The sequence below is a fragment of the Passer domesticus genome, chromosome 22, assembly GCF_036417665.1.
Source record: "Passer domesticus isolate bPasDom1 chromosome 22, bPasDom1.hap1, whole genome shotgun sequence".
Taxonomy (NCBI): domain Eukaryota; kingdom Metazoa; phylum Chordata; class Aves; order Passeriformes; family Passeridae; genus Passer; species Passer domesticus.
The window spans coordinates 6,005,586-6,023,092 of NC_087495.1; the positions used below are offsets into that span (position 1 = coordinate 6,005,586).

Sequence of the window (17,507 nt, forward strand, 5' to 3'; positions counted from 1 at the left end):
TTCAGACAACTGAAAAAGCTGGCTCAGAAATTCTCAGATTTTCAGAGACAGCCTAAAATCTCACTCAGAAATTCTCAGGATTTCAGCTGAAAAATCTCACTCAGAAATTCTCAGGTTTTCAGAGACAGCCTAAAAAGCTCCCTCAGGAATTCTCAGGTTTTCAGGGACAGCTGCACTTTTCTGTCTCATCCTGAGGTGGGCTGAACTCAGCCCCAGTTCTGCCCCCTCGGAGGAAAAGGAATTCTGCAGGCTCCCAGTTCCAGCAGCAAATGCCAGGCAGGGGGAAGGTCAGGCAAAAAAAAATTCCTTGGGGCATTCGAAAGGTTTCAGAAAAGCCTTGCAATTTTAATAATGAAAAATGCTTTAATAGGAATTTTTTCCAGCCTAGTTCATCATCAAGCCTGCAATGTTTTTTATTAGTTTCATACATTTGCAGCCTCAAGCTGGCCTGGAGCTTTCAAGGAGCTCAGGAGAAATAAGGCCAGTGATCTGGGTGTCCAATTCCATGAACATTTCTGTGCAATTCTCACCAAGACAAACCACCACGGAGTGCAGCAGTGGCTCAGACCCCAGGAAAAGGAGAGGAGAGGGAGTAGCAGGAAAGGAGAGGATGGATGGGTGGAATTACAGAGGGAAGAGCAGAAACCCAGGGTCCAGAGCGGGTGGAATGGGTGGAATTGGTGGAATTGGTGGAATTGGTGCCCTCAGCTGCTTTCTAGGGATGGTTCCTCCCCACCCAGGCCTGTGCACGGCTCTGGAAAAATCCTGCATTTGCAGCTCCAAAGAGATGCAATTGCAGCTCCAAATCCTGCATTTGCAGCTCCAAAGAGATGCAATTGCAGCTCCAAATCCTGCATTTGCAGCTCCAAAGAGATGCAAATTCAGCCCTGTGGGTGTTTGAGCTGCAGTCACAGCACCAAGGGAGAACCCAGCTGATTTATGCCTCCAGTGCCCGAATTCTCAGTTTCTTTTAGAGCCTGCAGAGAACAGGAAAGGGCTGATGGAGAGGGGAGTCCTGCAGGGAAAGCTGCCTTGAAATGGGCTCCAGACCTCCAGCCAAGAGCTCCTCTCCTCTAAGGCAGCTCTGGCTCCAAAGAAAAATATTGTTATCAAACGCAGAGCTGGAAGAACATTGAGTTTCAGCCACGGAACAGCTTCAAGGGCCCTCCCAGAGCCAGGGGGACCCAGCAGGGCTGGAGGCAGATCTTAGCTCATGCACTGCACACCCTCCTCTGCTCTGCTGGAGCAGCTGGGGGCAGTTTAATCCTGACCCAGGGCAGTTTAATCCTGACCTAGAGCAGTTTAATCCTGGTTTGGGGCAGTTTAATCCTGATTTAGGGCAGTTTAACCCTCATTTAGGGCAGTTTAACCCTCACCCAGAACAGTTTAATCCTGATTTAGGGCAGTTTAACCCTGACCCAGAGCAGTTTAATCCTGATTTAGGGCTGTTTAATCCTGACCTAGAGCAGTATAACCCTGACCCAGAGCAGTTTAATCCTGATTTAGGGCAGTTTAACCCTGACCCAGAGCAGTTTAATCCTGATTTAGGGCAGTTTAACCCTCATTTAGGGCAGTTTAACCCTGACCCAGAGCAGTTTAATCCTGATTTAGGGCAGTTTAACCCTGACCCAGAGCAGTTTAATCCTGATTTAGGGCTGTTTAATCCTGACCTAGGGCAGGCTCAGACCCAGCCCTGGGCAGGTGAGATTTGCTCAAGGTCCATGTGGAATTTCCCAGGACCCGAAACCCTCCAAGCACCCACTCAGTGCCTCATTTTTGTGCCTCTCACTCATTTTTGTGTCACTCACTCATTTTTGTGGCACTCATTTTTTTGCCTCTCACTCATTTTTGTGCCTCTAATTTTTGTGCCTCTCACTCATTTTTGTGGCTCTCATTTTTGTGGCACTCACTCATTTTTGTGGCACTCATTTTTGTGGCACTCACTCATTTTTGTGGCTTTCTCATTTTTCTGAAGAGGAGCAGAAGAACCCAAATTTTAAGCAGGGATTGGGGACTCACACAATTCTTGCTCACACAAGGGGAGCAAGAATTCCCTTCACCATGTAAAGGTTTTTGTGAAATACATCTCAGCAGGGCTGAGGGAGTGCACAGAGCATTTTTAGGACCTCGCTGCTCCTGAATGCTTCTCCAGTAAGGGCGAGCAGAGCCAGGAAAACCCTTTTTCCGTGAGTCACAGGAGGATTCTGAATGGGACAAGATGCTGCACAGGACCTGCCTTCCCTGTGCTGCGTGGATGGAACCTTGGCACCACCTCTGGGACGTTTTGGGATCCTCTCCCCTCTCAGGTTATCCCGGGGAGGATCAGAAGGGAGAGCAGGGTTTCTTGGAAAGCACTTTGCTCTCTCTCTCCTCACTGTGCCCATCTGCAGAGAAATCCAGCACATCCAAACCCCGGCTGGCTGCAGGGAGCTTTCAAAATTATTCAAGCTGCAGCCAAATATTTGCTGAGAAACCAGCAGAGCACTGAGGCCAAGACAAACCTCGAGTTTTAGGGAATGAGAGTCAGCTGAGGAGAGGCTCCAGCGCTCCAGATGGAGCCTCGGGAAGCTTTGCTGCTGAAAGCCCTGCTCCTCTGGAGGCAGCGGGCACAGAACCCTCGGTGGCACTGCTGGGGTGTCCCGGGCAGGAGAGGCTCTGCAGAGCAGAAATTCGGGTTGGGTCAGGCAGGATCTGTCACCCCGGCTCTGTGTGGGCAGCAGGAACGTTCCTGCGTGCCTCAGGGCACCGGAACTCTGACAGGAGGGGATCCAGGGCTGGGGAGGGCAGCGGGGCAGGCACAGACTGCTTCCCTCCCTGCACCCATCCTCATCCTCATCCTCATCCTCCTTTATCCTCCTCATCCTCCTCCTCCTTATCATCATCATCATCATCATCCTCATCCTTATCCTCATCCTCCTCCTCCTCCTCATCCTCCTCCTCATCCTTATCATAATCATCATCCTCCTCATCCTCATCCTCCTTTATTCTCCTCCTCATCCTTATCCTCATCCTCCTCCTCCTCCTTATCCTCCTCCTCATCATCCTCCTCCTCCTCATCCTCCTCCTCCTCCTCCTCCTCATCCTCCTCCTCCTCATCCTCCTCCTCCTCCTCATCCTCCTCCTCCTCCTCATCCTCATCCTCCTCCTCCTCCTCCTCATCCTCCTCCTCCTCCTCATCCTCCTCCTCCTCCTCATCCTCCTCCTCCTCATCCTCCTCCTCCTCCTCATCCTCCTCCTCCTCCTCATCCTCCTCCTCCTCATCCTCCTCCTCCTCCTCCTCCTCCTCCTCATCCTCCTCCTCCTCCTCCTCCTCATCCTCCTCCTCCTCCTCCTCCTCCTCATCCTCCTCCTCATCCTCCTCCTCCTCCTCCTCATCCTCCTCCTCCTCATCCTCCTCCTCCTCCTCCTCCTCCTCTTCCTCATCCTCCTCCTCCTCCTGCTCCTCCTCCCCCCCCTCGGGTGCTGTGCAGGATTTTCCAGCAGCACATCCCAGCTCTGGGAGCTCTGAGCAGGGAGGGAATGCTGCAAAAGCCCTCAGGGCAAGGAGAGGCTGTGCAGGGCACGAGCAGGGGATTACCTGCTCTCCCCTCCTTCCGCAGCTCAGCTCTGCTCTTTTCCCTCTCTTGATGGAATATTGGGTTCAAACACACATGGCTCCCTTCCCCAGGGCAGCCCCCAGCTCAAAAATAGGGATTTTTTTTCACCTCCATGGACTGTCCTCAGCGTTTCTCTCCTTTCCTTTGTTCAGCCTCCATGAAATGTTATTTTTTCAGCACAATTTCCAGTAACTCTGCTCCGTTTCTCAGGCACTGCCTCATCCCAGCCCCCAAAATAACACAAAAAAACCAATTTATGACAACAAATCTTACAGCAAAACCTGTGAGTTTTTAACCTGAATATCTGTGTTAAGAGATGCTACAGAGAAAAAAACCATCAGTGCTGGGAGTGGGGATCTCTGAGTGTCCCAAAGGAACCTCACCTCTCATGAAATTTATTTATTCAGGGAATTTCTATTTATTCTGGAATTAAACAGCCCCATCAGCTTCCCCTGTGGTGGTTTGGGAATTTCTGGGAATTGGAGAAGGAGCCAAAAGCAGGATGAGGATTTCACCTGCAGGGAATGTGATTTTCCCTCCTGGGCCCACGCCACAGCAATCAGGAAACCATTCCCATAAAAAACACTTCCAGATTTCTCCCGACTTGGAGGATAAAAAAAATAAAACCAACAGCCCAACATTCCTGTGGGAACAGCACTGAAAAATTGGGATTTTCTGTGGGTCACGGGCTAAAAAAAAAAAGGATTTGTGTGCTGGAGGAGGGAGAGCAGGAAGGTTTGGGGCCCGAGGAGAATTTTCCCATTTTCCCCTCGTGGCCAGCAGCTGCTGCTGTTCCTGGACAGATCCAGGCTGCGACGGGAAGCCAGGGAGCTGCAGGAGCTGCAGGGGCTGCAGGAGCTGCAGGAGCAGCAGGGGCTGCAGGAGGTGCAGGGGCTGCAGAGGCTGCAGGAGCTGCAGGGGCTGCAGGGGCTGCAGGGGCTGCAGGAGCTGCAGGGGCTGCAGAGGCTGCAGGAGCTGCAGGGGCTGCAGGAGCTGCAGGGGCTGCAGGGGCTGCAGGGGCTGCAGGGGCTGCAGGAGCTGCAGGAGCTGCAGGGGCTGCAGGGGCTGCAGGAGTTGCAGGAGCTGCAGGGGCTGCAGGAGCTGCAGCGGGCACGGGGGTGCTGGGTGGGTGTCCCTGGGAGCTGCAGCTCACCAAAACGCTGCTCTGCCCTGAGCTCAGCTCGCAGGATTTCTGCTTCCAAGAGCACAAATTTGGGGTGAAATGAGGGAAAAAGAGAAAATCACAGCTAGCAAATGAATCCACAGTGGAGTGAGAGCGGCTCCCCTGGATGGGGATATTTCTGTCCCTGTTCCGTGGTGGGATGGATTAATAATCTGGTTTAACATTATAATTAGTGTGATATTATTTTAATATTATAATTAATTAATTTAATAGAATTAATTTAATAGAATTAATTTAAATTGCATTAATTCAATAATATTTATATATATATATATATTTATATGGTATTTATATTATATATGTCTATATATTATTTATTATAATTTAATACTATATTAATATAATATAATATAATATAATATAATATAATATAATATAATATAATATAATATAATATAATATAATATAATATATAATAATTAATAATAATTAATAATAATATAAGTACTATACAATATAATGTAGTATTATATAATAATATATAATAATATAATAATAATTAATAATAACATATAATTATATAAGTACTATATTATATTATATTATATTATATAGTTTATATAATAATTAATGATTAATAAAATATATAATATCTATTTTATAATATATACTAATAGTATATTAATATTCTAATTAATTTAATATTAATAATCCATTTGTGGGTGGTTCAATCCTCCTGAAATCCAGGGAGCAGCACAGATTAGTGGGACCATAAAGGAGAGATGGGTTCTTTACCTGACTCTGCTTTGCCAGAAAAAAAAAATCTCCTTTTCTTTTCTGAAATCTGAATTTTTTACCAATAGGAATGATAATAATGTGAATAAAATTAACAGTCTGGGGGTAATAAATAGTCTGCAAATTATTCCCTTGCCCCAAAAAAGGGTTACTAAAAGCAGATTACACAGGATAAAGCTGGCTCAGATTTGGACTTTTGAGCACTTTTGTTTTGCTGCCCCAGCAAAGATTTTGGGGAATTTCTGGATTATTCCAAAGGGATTCCCCTCAGCTTGGATTTCTGGGAAATACTGAGAATCTGCACCTCTGATTTTCAAATTCAGCTTCAGGTTATTTGGGTGCTAATCAGGAGCCAAACAAACAATTTAGGGGTAAAATCTGATCCACTTTCACAGCTTTAAAAAAAAATCTATTAAAACTGTAACAAACTCAAGTGAGTATTTGGATAAATATTATCTCTAGAAGCCAAGAACTGGTGAATAACTTTCTGAATAAACCAGATAAATGGTTTAAATAAATAATCAATGTTCCCATCACCACCACACAGCTCCACATTGTTGAAAAGATCTGCCCCCTCTTTGCTAACGAACAAAGGGAGCAGAGGAACACTGGAAGTTTTGTTTTGTTTGTTTAAATATTGCTCCAAGATGTGACAAACAGGAGGTTTGGGCACCACTGCACCACCAGACCCCAGACAAACAGCCACACTTCCACCAAAATTTACTTTACAGGATGGCTGAGTGCTGATAATTCTCCACTCAGCTGGAAAACAATACAGCTACTGTTTGTACATTCATTTTTAATGCTCAGGAAAATAGATATTTTTATTTTATTAAGTTTTGCTGCAAAACAAAGAAACAAAAATGAAATCCCTTTTTTGTTTTTTTTTTTTTTCCCTCCTCCCCCTCGTACCTTAATTATTACTATTTATTTTCTTTACACTTTGATTGGAGTATTTAACACCTGCCTTTGGCATTATGGATAGAAAGCTCAGGAGTCTCTGAACACACGGCTCTGCCAAAAAAATGAAATAAAATATGGAAGAAGAAGAAGAAGAAGAAGAAGAAGAGTGTCACTTAGAGGTCAGAGATTTGTTGTAACAGATTTTCTCCAATCAGTGTTCACTACTTTTTCTCTAAGGCACACGCTCTGTCCTTAGGACTCCTGGCAGCAGCTGAGCCCGGGCTGCACAGGGGACAGCCCCTCCCTGGCCCTGCGTCCCTGGCAGCCGGGCCAGCTGCTCCTGGGACCTCCCCGGGAGCTGGGAGCTCTCCTGGATGCCTCTGGAACGTTCCAGGATCTGCCCAGCTCAGCTCTGGAACATCCCAGGATCTGTTCACTCTGGGACATCCCAGGATCTGCTCAGCTCTGGGACACCCCAGGATCTGTTCACTCTGGAACATCCCAGGATCTATTCAGCTCTGGGACACCCCAGGATCTGTTCACTCTGGGACACCCCAGGATCTGTTCATCTCTGGAGCATCCCAGGATCTGTTCACTCTGGAACATCCCAGGATCTATTCAGCTCTGGGACACCCCAGGATCTGTTCACTCTGGGACACCCCAGGATCTGTTCATCTCTGGAGCATCCCAGGATCTGCTCAGCTCTGGAGCATCCCAGGATCTGTTCAGCTCTGGGACACCCCAGGATCTGTTCATCTCTGGAGCATCCCAGGATCTGTTCACCTCTGGAGCATCCCAGGATCTGCCCAGCTCTGGGACACCCCAGGATCTGCTCAGCTCTGGGACACCCCAGGATCTGTTCACTCTGGAACACTCCAGGATCTGTTCATCTCTGGGACACCCCAGGATCTGCTCAGCTCTGGGACACCCCAGGATCTGTTCACTCTGGAACACTCCAGGATCTGTTCATCTCTGGGACACCCCAGGATCTGCTCAGCCCTGGAACACTCCAGGATCTGCTCAGCTCTGGGACACCCCAGGATCTGTTCACTCTGGAACATCCCAGGATCTGTTCACTCTGGGACACCCCAGGATCTGCTCAGCTCTGGAACACCCCAGGATCTGCTCTACTCTGGGACACCCCAGGATCTGTTCATCTCTGGAGCATCCCAGGATCTGTTCATCTCTGGAGCATCCCAGGGATCTGCCCAGCTCTGGGACATCCCAGGATCTGTTCATCTCTGGAGCATCCCAGGGATCTGCCCAGCTCTGGAACATCCCAGGATCTGCCCAGCTCTGGGACACCCCAGGATCTGTTCACTCTGGAACATTCCAGGATCTGCCCAGCCCAGCTCTGAAGCGTGGTCGGTCCGGTGGTTCTGGATGAGCAGCACAGGTGAGGCAGGGGCTGTCCCTTCCCTGGACACCCCAGAGGGGACTCCTCCTCCTCCTCCTCCTCCTCCTCCTCCTCCTGCCCTGGCACATCCCTCCTGTGCTCCCCTCCTTTCCCCAGGGAGCCAAACCCCTGCGGAGGGAGGAGGCACAGCAGGGCTGGGGCCGGGGAGGAGCACCCTCAGCCAGGATGGGGATCCTGTCCTGGGCAGATGGGACACAGGGAGGAGCAGCATGGATCCTCTCCTGGATGGCCTGGAGGCAGACGGGGGTGGAGGAACATCCTCAGCCAAGACGTGGATCCTCTCCTGGGCAGATGGAACAGTCAGGAGCAGCATCCTCAGAGGAAGATGTGGATCCTCTCGAAGATGTGGATCCTCTCCTGCACGGCCTGGAGGCAGATGGGGGGAGAAGGAGCATCCTCAGAGGAAGATGTGGATCCTCAAAGATGTGGATCCCCTCCTGGATGGCCTGGCGGCAGATGGGGGTGGAGGAACACCCTCAGAAGAAGCTGTGGATCCTCTCCTGGGCAGATGGGGCACAGGGAGGAGGGGCACTCTCAGACAAAGATGTGGATCCTCTCGCGGATGGCCTGGCGGCAGATGGGGCACAGGAGGAGCAGGCTCAGACGAAGATGTGGATCCTCTCACGGGCAGATGGGGCTGATGGAACTCCCTCAGATGAAGATGTGGATCCTCTCGCAGATGGCCTGGCGGCAGATGGGGCTGATGGAACACCCTCAGAGGAAGCTGTGGATCCCCTCCTGGAGGCAGATGGGGCACAGGGAGGAGGGGCACCCTCAGATGAATCTGTGGATCCTGTCCTGCATGGCCTGGCGGCAGATGGGGCTGATGGAACTCCCTCAGACAAAGATGTGGATCCTCTCGCGGATGGCCTGGCGGCAGATGGGGCACAGGGAGGAGGGGCACCCTCAGAGGAAGATGTGGATCCTGTCCTGCATGGCCTGGCGGCAGATGGGGCACAGGAGGAGCAGGCTCAGACGAAGATGTGGATCCTCTCTCGGATGGCCTGGCGGCAGATGGGGCACACGGTCAGCGCCGTGCTGCAGTCTGGGCACGAGCCGTGCCCGCACTGGAACACCAGCTTGATCTGGTCGTCGATGCAGATGGGGCAGGTGATCCTCTCCTCCATCTGCCGGTAGCGGCTCTGCAGCTCCTCCATCAGCTTCCTCTGCTCCGTGCCCTCCGAGCTGGGGCTGCACTCCACCTCCGTGCTGTCTGTGGGCAGAGAGCAGCCTTAATTAACTCATTAATCCCTCCTTGTGCCCCTCCCAGCAGCAGCATCCCACTCACACTGCACTCTGCACTCAGCCTCAAAAAAAAAACCCATGGGGTGATGCTTTTTTTTTACTCACTCAGTGCTTTGTGTTTGTTTGGGATGGTTTGGTGGTTTGGGTTTTCTTTAAGTCCTGTCTGAAATTCCTGCCGTGGTGCTCTGGAATATGCTGCTCACTTCAAGTGAAAATATTCAAGGTTGGTTGTGATACTCTGCCCCACTAATCCTTACAGGATCCTTACTGTGTCCTCTCAGCCTCCTGGCCACACCTGGGACTCCAATTTCTGCCTAAGAAATGTCTGAGAAATGAGTGTGTGTCTTTCAGCACACACATGGTCAAACAAAAAGAAACTATCTGAACACCCTTGTTGAGTTTTACAGTTTTCATTTCCATAAATGAAGAGTTTTACATAAATAAGAGTCATTTGGTGAAATGAAAGAATCCCAAATCCTGGGCAATGGGAGTTTGGGTAAATATTCTCAGTGCAGCTCCCACTGCTCATTTTCTGCTCCTGAATCACTCATTTCCACTGTGATTTACTGATTTACTCCACTACAGATGTCCCATTCCCAGTTCTGGAATTAGCTGCTCATCAGTGGTGCAAGCAGTGATTTCAAGCCCAGTCCTTGGGGACAGGGAGCTTGTCAAGCACTGAAGACATCACTGCCAGGGAAATCCTGCTGGTATTTCAGAGACCTTGATGCTCCTCCTCCACTGGAAATTTGCCTGCAACGTCCTCTTTGGAATTCCCATCATCATTTTGCTGCCAGTCTGCAGCAGAGACAAATGCTCCTGTGCAGAGTCAGGTCTCCAGGGGTATTTTTGGCAGGATGGAGCTGCAGAGAGGAGCTCTGGCTCTGCCAGCTGTGCCTGTCCAATGCCATGGCAATGATTCCTGCTTTTTTTTCCAGGCATCAAGTCACAAGGCTGACTCCAAAAAAAGCCCACAATGCTCAGTCACATGCAGGACATGCAATTAAATCCTCACATGCCCTGAGAGTGATCTCAGTGGCAATTTGCATCGACCCCATGGCAAAAGCAAACCCTGCTGCTGCCCTGCTGATATCACAGCTCCTCCTGACACTGGAAATGTGGACAGGAGAGAAATCTGGGCTGAAAACTTTACTGAAATACTCCAGCTCTGAGATTTCTGCATAGCTGGGTGATGCCAGCCCTGCACAGACACTGATTTCTCAGCCAGGGGAGGAGCAAGGCTTGCACAAGGTGCAATTTTCCCTCCCTCCTGAATTTTCACTGTTAAACCTGACTGCTTTTAATACACAAAATAAGCCAGGCCCAGGTAAAGCTCCCTTAAGTGTTCTGTCTATGCAGCTTGAGCTTGGCTGAGACATCTGAGAAAATCTATTAAAATCCACTTTTTTTTCCCTCTCTAAAGGTGGACAACACAACAGGCACACACACACACAAAAAGCCCAAATAAATGAACTCTTAATTGACTGAAAATCACTGATGTCCCTCAAGCTAAGCCTGGGCAGGACCCTCCCCACAGCCCTGAGCACAGGACAGCCAGGACATACCTTGCTTCAGCTTTTTGGTTATTGTCACTTGACATTTGATGCACTTCTTCATCCTCCTGGAGCACTCTGCCACAAGGAGAGATGACAATTAAACCCACAGCAGACTCAAGAAGATCAGATTTGAACAACCTGAGCCTCCCTGGGTGGCTGAGGGATTGTTCCTGCACGGAATGAGGTCACCACCTGCTTTCTGAGCTGTGCCCTACTCTTTTATCTTTCCCAGGTCAGCAGCAAACACATCACCTTAAATCCTCCCAGTTCCTCTGCTCTGAGCCCCTGGAGCTGCTGCAGCTCTGGGGGAAGAGGATGAAGCTCTGGCACAGAGGTCAGAGCAAACTCCCTGTGCTCACTCACTCTGTGCCTTGTGAGATGAACTTGCTGCCCTTAAATCAGCTGAAATCCCAAAGAATGAAGAGTTAGGAGAGGGAAATCCTTCTCAGGAGGTTTCTGGGGGTAAAGCACTGACAGCCAGAACTGGCTCTCCCTCTGAATTAGCCAGGCCCAACAAAGCTGCCCGGAGCCCCCAGCAGCAGGTGGGCAGAACATTTTGTGTTTTTCAGAGATAATTTTGGCTGTCTGAGATGCTGAAATCATCCTGGGGCTGCTTCAGGACACAAACAGCACAAAAGCTCTGTGTGTGAGCAGGGCTGGATTTCTGACAGGGCAAAGAGAGAGGCTGGCAAGAAAACCATGAGAAAAAAAAAATGGGGGGAAAAAAAATCAGTGTGGACTCACCTTCACACACAATACTGTGCTGGCACGGGAAGAAATGGATGAGCAAGGCCAGCTCTGAGCAGACCAGGCACTCTGTGGGCACTGCCAGGCTGGAGACACTGAGGTTGGTCATGGTGTTGGGCGTGGTGTGCACACGGCGAAGGCTGCAGGTGATGCTGGAGCTCCCAGAAGAAACCTGCTGATCCCTGCAAGTGTCAGAGATGAGAGCCACCAGCTCCTTCAGCAGTGGGTCATGTCAGCTTGAGCCTTTTTCTGACTCAAGATGAGGTAACTAAAAGGTGTTTTAATGTTTTTATTTCATTTTTCACTGTTCTATTGCTCTAAAGTATGAAATCTTTTTTTTAAAGTTATCCTTTAAAAATTGTTCCTAATTCAGTTTCCCTCTCAACAATGTCTGTCCAGCCTCACTTCAGCCCTCCACACTCCAGAACAAAGAGGACACACTCAGGGTGACATCCTGAGGGTCTCAGGGATTCTCCATCCCCCCTGGAGCAGCTCCAGAGGGTCTCAGGGATTCTCCATCCCCCTGGAGCAGCTCCAGAGGGTCTCAGGGATTCTCCATCCCCCCTGGAGCAGCTCCAGAGGGTCTCAGGGATTCTCCATCCCCCATGAGCAGCTCCAGAGGGTCTCAGGGATTCTCCATCCCCCCTGGAGCAGCTCCAGAGGGTCTCAGGGATTCTCCATCCCCCCTGGAGCAGCTCCAGAGGGTCTCAGGGATTCTCCATCCCCCCTGGAGCAGTTCCAGAGGGTCTCAGGGATTCTCCATCCCCCCTGGAGCAGCTCCAGAGGGTCTCAGGGATTCTCCATCCCCCTGGAGCAGCTGCAGAGGGTCTCAGGGATTCTCCATCCCCCCTGGAGCAGCTCCAGAGGGTCTCAGGGATTCTCCATTCCCCCTGGAGCAGCTCCAGAGGGTCTCAGGGATTCTCCATCCCTCCATGAGCAGCTCCAGAGGGTCTCAGGGATTCTCCATCCCCCCTGGAGCAGCTCCAGAGGGTCTCAGGGATTCTCCATCCCCCCTGGAGCAGCTCCAGAGGGTCTCAGGGATTCTCCATCCCCCTGGAGCAGCTGCAGAGGGTCTCAGGGATTCTCCATCCCCCCTGGAGCAGCTCCAGAGGGTCTCAGGGATTCTCCATCCCCCCATGAGCAGCTCCAGAGGGTCTCAGGGATTCTCCATCCCCCCTGGAGCAGCTCCAGAGGGTCTCAGGGATTCTCCATCCCCCCATGAGCAGCTCCAGAGGGTCTCAGGGATTCTCCATCCCCCCATGAGCAGCTCCAGAGGGTCTCAGGGATTCTCCATCCCCCCTGGAGCAGCTCCAGAGGGTCTCAGGGATTCTCCATCCCCCCATGAGCAGCTCCAGAGGGTCTCAGGGATTCTCCATCCCCCCTGGAGCAGCTCCTGAGGGTCCCAGAGATTCTCCATCCCTCCATGAGCAGCTCCAGAGGGTCTCAGGGATTCTCCATCCCCCCTGCAGCAGCTGCAGAGGGTCTCAGGGATTCTCCATCCCCCCTGCAGCAGCTCCAGAGGGTCTCAGGGATTCTCCATCCCCCCTGGAGCAGCTCCAGAGGGTCTCAGGGATTCTCCATCCCCCCTGGAGCAGCTCCAGAGGGTCTCAGGGATTCTCCATCCCCCCTGGAGCAGCTGCAGAGACACCAGGGCTGGGGGAATCTCTGATTTCCAAGGGTTTCCTGAGGCTCACCTGAATTTCTGTGAGAAGTCTTTGACAATCTGGACAATCCTCCCATCTGTGATGAGGTCCAAAGGAGACTTTCCCCGATGATTTGCATAATTAATATCTGCTCCTTCTTGTGCTAAGTAGCAGGCCATGGCAGTCCCAACGTTCAGCTCCACATTTCCCAGCAAGCCAGAAGCCTGCAGCTAAAAGAAATTGAGAAAAACACTCTGAAATACACTCCCAAGCTTCTGATCTGCATCAAAATCTAAATAAAGTCTTAAATCTTATACTTAAGACTTGGAAGTGCAACTTTTTGAAAGCACACTGAGGTTGTTTTTGTAAATAATGGATTCAAATTTTACACTGCAGGGCCAGGAGTGCCTCAGAGTGACCCTACCTGGTGATTACCCCTACAAATCAGAGAAATGGGCATTAATTTCTCTGCAATTAAGAAGTGGAGGCCCCACAGGGCTGCGGAGCAGCTGCTGCAGGGTGACAGCTATTTCAGGAGCCAAACTGATGTGCGTGATCCCAAATAATTCCCAGTCAAGTCACATATTGCACTGACTTGCCCAGCCAGAGAGGGTCAGGCAGGGCAGGGAAAAGGAGATGGGAAGGAATTCACAGCACTCGGGGGGCTGTCACTGTCAGACACGCTGGGAGGGACAGGCAGGGCAGGGAAAAGGAGATGGGAAGGAATTCACAGCACTCGGGGGGGTGTCACTGTCAGACACGCTGGGAGGGACAGGCAGGGCAGGGAAAAGGAGATGGGAAGGAATTCACAGCACTGGGGTGGTGTCACTGCCAGACACGCTGAGAGGGCCAGGCAGGGCAGGGAAAAGGAGATGGGAAGGAATTCACAGCACTCGGGGGGGTGTCACTGCCAGACAGGCTGGGAGGGACAGGCAGGGCAGGGAAAAGGAGATGGGAAGGAATTCACAGCACTCGGGGTGCTGTCACTGCCAGACACGCTGGGAGGGACAGGCAGGGCAGGGAAAAGGAGATGGGAAGGAATTCACAGCACTCGGGGGGGTGTCACTGTCAGGAATGCTGGGAGGGCCAGGCAGGGCAGGGAAAAGGAGATGGGAAGGAATTCACAGCACTCGGGGGGTGTCACTGCCAGACACGCTGGGAGGGACAGGCACAGATCCCCCGGGCACTGCCGGGGCTCTGGCCCTGCACCCCAGCCTCGGTGTCCTGGCTGGGCAAGGGGAAGGATGGGGGAGCAGGGCTGAAAATGGGGAATGGGTGGTTGCACTTATCCTAATCATTTCAAATATAACAGGAAATAATAATAATAATAATAATAACAACAACAACAACAACAACAGTAGTAGTAACAGCAATAATAGCAATAATAGCAATAATAATAATAATAATTGCAATAATAGCAATAATAATAATAATTGCAATAATAGCAATAATAATAATATCATCAACAATAATAATTATAATAAAAATAGATTCATAATAGTAAATAATAAAATAATAAAATATAATTAAATAACAATAAATAAAATGAGAATAAAAATTAAATAAAGATAAAAGAAGAAAAATAAAATAACATAATAATATGAACTTTAATAATAATAAACATTAAATCATTAACATGTAACATATAATATAATAACATATAATATAATATATAATGGGTAATATAAGTAATATATTATTGTATAATATATTATAATGATAATATAATAACATATAATATAATGTAATATAATAACATATAATAACATATACTATAATATACTATACTGTAATATATAATATAATATAATATAATATAATATAATATAATATAATATATATAATATGATATAGTATAATATAATATAATATAATATAATATCTGCAACAATATACATATATTTAAAAATATATATTATCTATATCATATATAATACACAAAAATCACACAAAAATCACACAAAAATCACACAAAAATCACACAAAAATCACACCAAATCCCTAAAGCAGCACGTTCTGTGAGTGTGCTGCTGCCTCTCTGCTCACCTTGGCCAGCAGGGTGCCTCCCATGTCCCCGTCCCTCTTCTCCAGGGCCAGGGCCATGAGCTGCTGGCGCTCCAGGGCGATGTGCATGGCCGTGTCCCCATCCTCATCCTCGGCATTGACGTCGCTGCCCTGCCTCACCAGCAGCTGCACCATGCCCACGTGGCCCTGGATCACTGCCAGGTGCAGCGGGCTCTGCTTCCTGCTGTTCTTCACGTTCACGTCACAGCGACCCTGCAGGGGCAGCAATTGCAGCAGGGGATGGGCTCTGAGCTCTGAGCCTGGCTGCAGAACTCAGAGTGTGGGCCCTGGCAGCTCCCAAATCCCACCCCGCCTTTGCTGGGTTAGCTGAGTTACCTGCTCCTCACACTGATTTGTCAGACAATAACATCCTGTTCTGAGCCAGGGATGGGGCAGCTGAGAGGTGTCTGAAAAACTTTTATTCCATTTTCCATCTCATGGGAAAGGTGAGACACTACAGATGTTGTAATTCACTCCATCACAATCAGGAGTTAACTATTTCCTAATTACAATACACTGTAAGTGTTTCTTGGCTTATCAGTTTCAGTTATATCATGTTGTAGATGCTTTACAGACAATCATCCAAATCACCCCTTGTGGGATCCTGCAAAAGCAGGAATTGCAGCACAGGGATGAGCTCTGAGTGCTGAGCCTGGCTGCAGAACTCAGAGTGTGGGGCCTGGCAGCTCCCAAATCCCACCCCGCCTTTGCTGGGTTTAGCTGAGTTACCTGCTCCTCACAAGGAGCACCAATTTGTTGCACAATCCACATTTCCTGACCCAGAGATGGTGTCTGAAAAACCTTTATTCCATTTTCAGTCTCATGTGAAGGGTGAAACACTACAGATGTTGTAATTCACACCATCATAATCACAAGTCAGCTATTTGCTAATTACATTATAAGTATTTCTTGGCTTATCAGTTTTAGTTATACCATGTTGTAAATGCTTTAAAGTCAATAATGTAAAATCACCCCCTGTGGGATCCTGCAAAGGCAGGAATTGCAGCAGGGGATGAGCTCTGAGCTCTGAGTGTGGCTGCAGAACTCAGAGTGTGGGGCCTGGCAGCTCCCAAATCCCACTGCACCTTTGCTGAGTTTAGCTGAGTTACCTGCTCCTCACAAGGAGCACCAATTTGTTGGACAATCCACATTTCCTGACCCAGAGATGGTGTTTGAAAAACCTTTATTCCATTTTCAGTCTCGTGTGAAGGGTGAGACAGTACACATGTTGTAATTCACACCATCATAATCAGAAGTCAGCTATTTCCTAATTACATTTTAAGTGTTTCTTGGCTTATCAGTTTCAGTTATACCATGTTATAAATGCTTTAATCATCTAAAATCACCCCTCGTGTGACCCTGCAAAAGCAGGAATTGCACCACGGGGAGATGGGGCTGCTGAGCCTGGCTGCAGAACTCAGAGTGTGGGGCCTGGCAGCTCCCAAATCCCACCCCGCCTTTGCTGAGTTTAGCTGAGTTACCTGCTCCTCACAGAAGCACCAATTTGTCAGACAATAATACATGTCCTGACCCAGGGATGGGGCAGCTGAGAGGTGCTTGAAAAACTTTTTCTTGATTTTGGTTTATTTGGTTTTGGTTTATTTCTTACCTCTTTGATGAGAATTTCAGCCACTTCCAAGTGGTTGTTGAGGGCAGCAAGGTGCAGGGCAGTGAAGCCATCCTCCTTTTTGGAGTCCACCAGCTGTCGAGCCCTGGCCAGAATCTTCTTTATGGCTCTGCAGAGTTGGAGAGGTTATTAAAGATGGAAGAATGAATTTGTGCCTCCTCTGTCAGGAGTTATCCATGCCCATGTGGTGCTGACAACAGCAATGAAGAGCAGTCCCTCAAACCCAAAAACTGAATTACAAGAATACAACAAAAGCCTTTAGTTATCTTTAATAAAGCCACATTGCTTTGAAAGTAATGAGGAGATTTCTCTTTGGAAGAGTTCCAGAGGCTCCCAGGCTTTCTAAGACCCAAATATCTGAGAGTGTCCAGAATCAGTGAGATCCCCAGCCTAGGGAAGCATGAGAAAGATGAGATGGGGAAAGCAGGCAGGAGTTTCCTGTGAAGGCCTGAAGGAGCTTATCCAAACCCAAGAACTGTTTAACAAACTACCCAGAACCACATCTGCCAAGCACAAATTAACACCTGCAAAAGGCATAAAAATGGAAAAAAAAAAAAGAAAAAAAAAGAAAGGTGACTTACAGCTTGTTGCCTTTCAGGGCAGAATAGTGGAGCAGGTTGAAGCCTTGACAGTTCTTGACGGTGAAATCGATGTTGGGAACTTCAGTGAGAATCTCAATCACCACTTTGTAGTCCAGGGTGATAGCATAATGCAGGGGGGTGTCTCCCCGGGCATCCTACACATGGAGACCAAAGCAAACCCAGGTTAGCAACCCCAGAAACCCCAGGGAA

General features: G+C 49.0%; 1 protein-coding gene across 8 annotated transcripts in view; it reads right to left on the reverse strand.

Moving 5' to 3' along the window:
- Positions 1-6,217: 6,217 nt before the first annotated feature.
- MIB2 (MIB E3 ubiquitin protein ligase 2) overlaps positions 6,218-17,507 on the reverse strand; it is a 47,130-nt gene continuing 35,840 nt past the window's right edge. For 2 of the 8 annotated variants that reach the window (XR_010350145.1, XR_010350140.1), the window contains 8 exons: positions 17,298-17,452; positions 16,699-16,825; positions 15,072-15,302; positions 13,077-13,255; positions 11,380-11,564; positions 10,645-10,710; positions 8,519-9,047; positions 6,218-8,401 (listed from right to left, as the gene is read on the reverse strand). Coding sequence is in view for 2 of the 8 variants with exons in the window: in XM_064397163.1 (XP_064253233.1) it covers positions 8,369-8,401; positions 8,839-9,047; positions 10,645-10,710; positions 11,380-11,564; positions 13,077-13,255; positions 15,072-15,302; positions 16,699-16,825; positions 17,298-17,452 (1,185 nt within the window). In the remaining 6 variants the exon portion in view is untranslated. Of the gene's footprint in view, positions 8,441-8,518; positions 9,048-10,644; positions 10,711-11,379; positions 11,565-13,076; positions 13,256-15,071; positions 15,303-16,698; positions 16,826-17,297; positions 17,453-17,507 lie in introns of all 8 variants that reach the window. The other 6 variants (XR_010350144.1, XR_010350143.1, XR_010350142.1 and 3 more) reach the window with 6 other exon arrangements.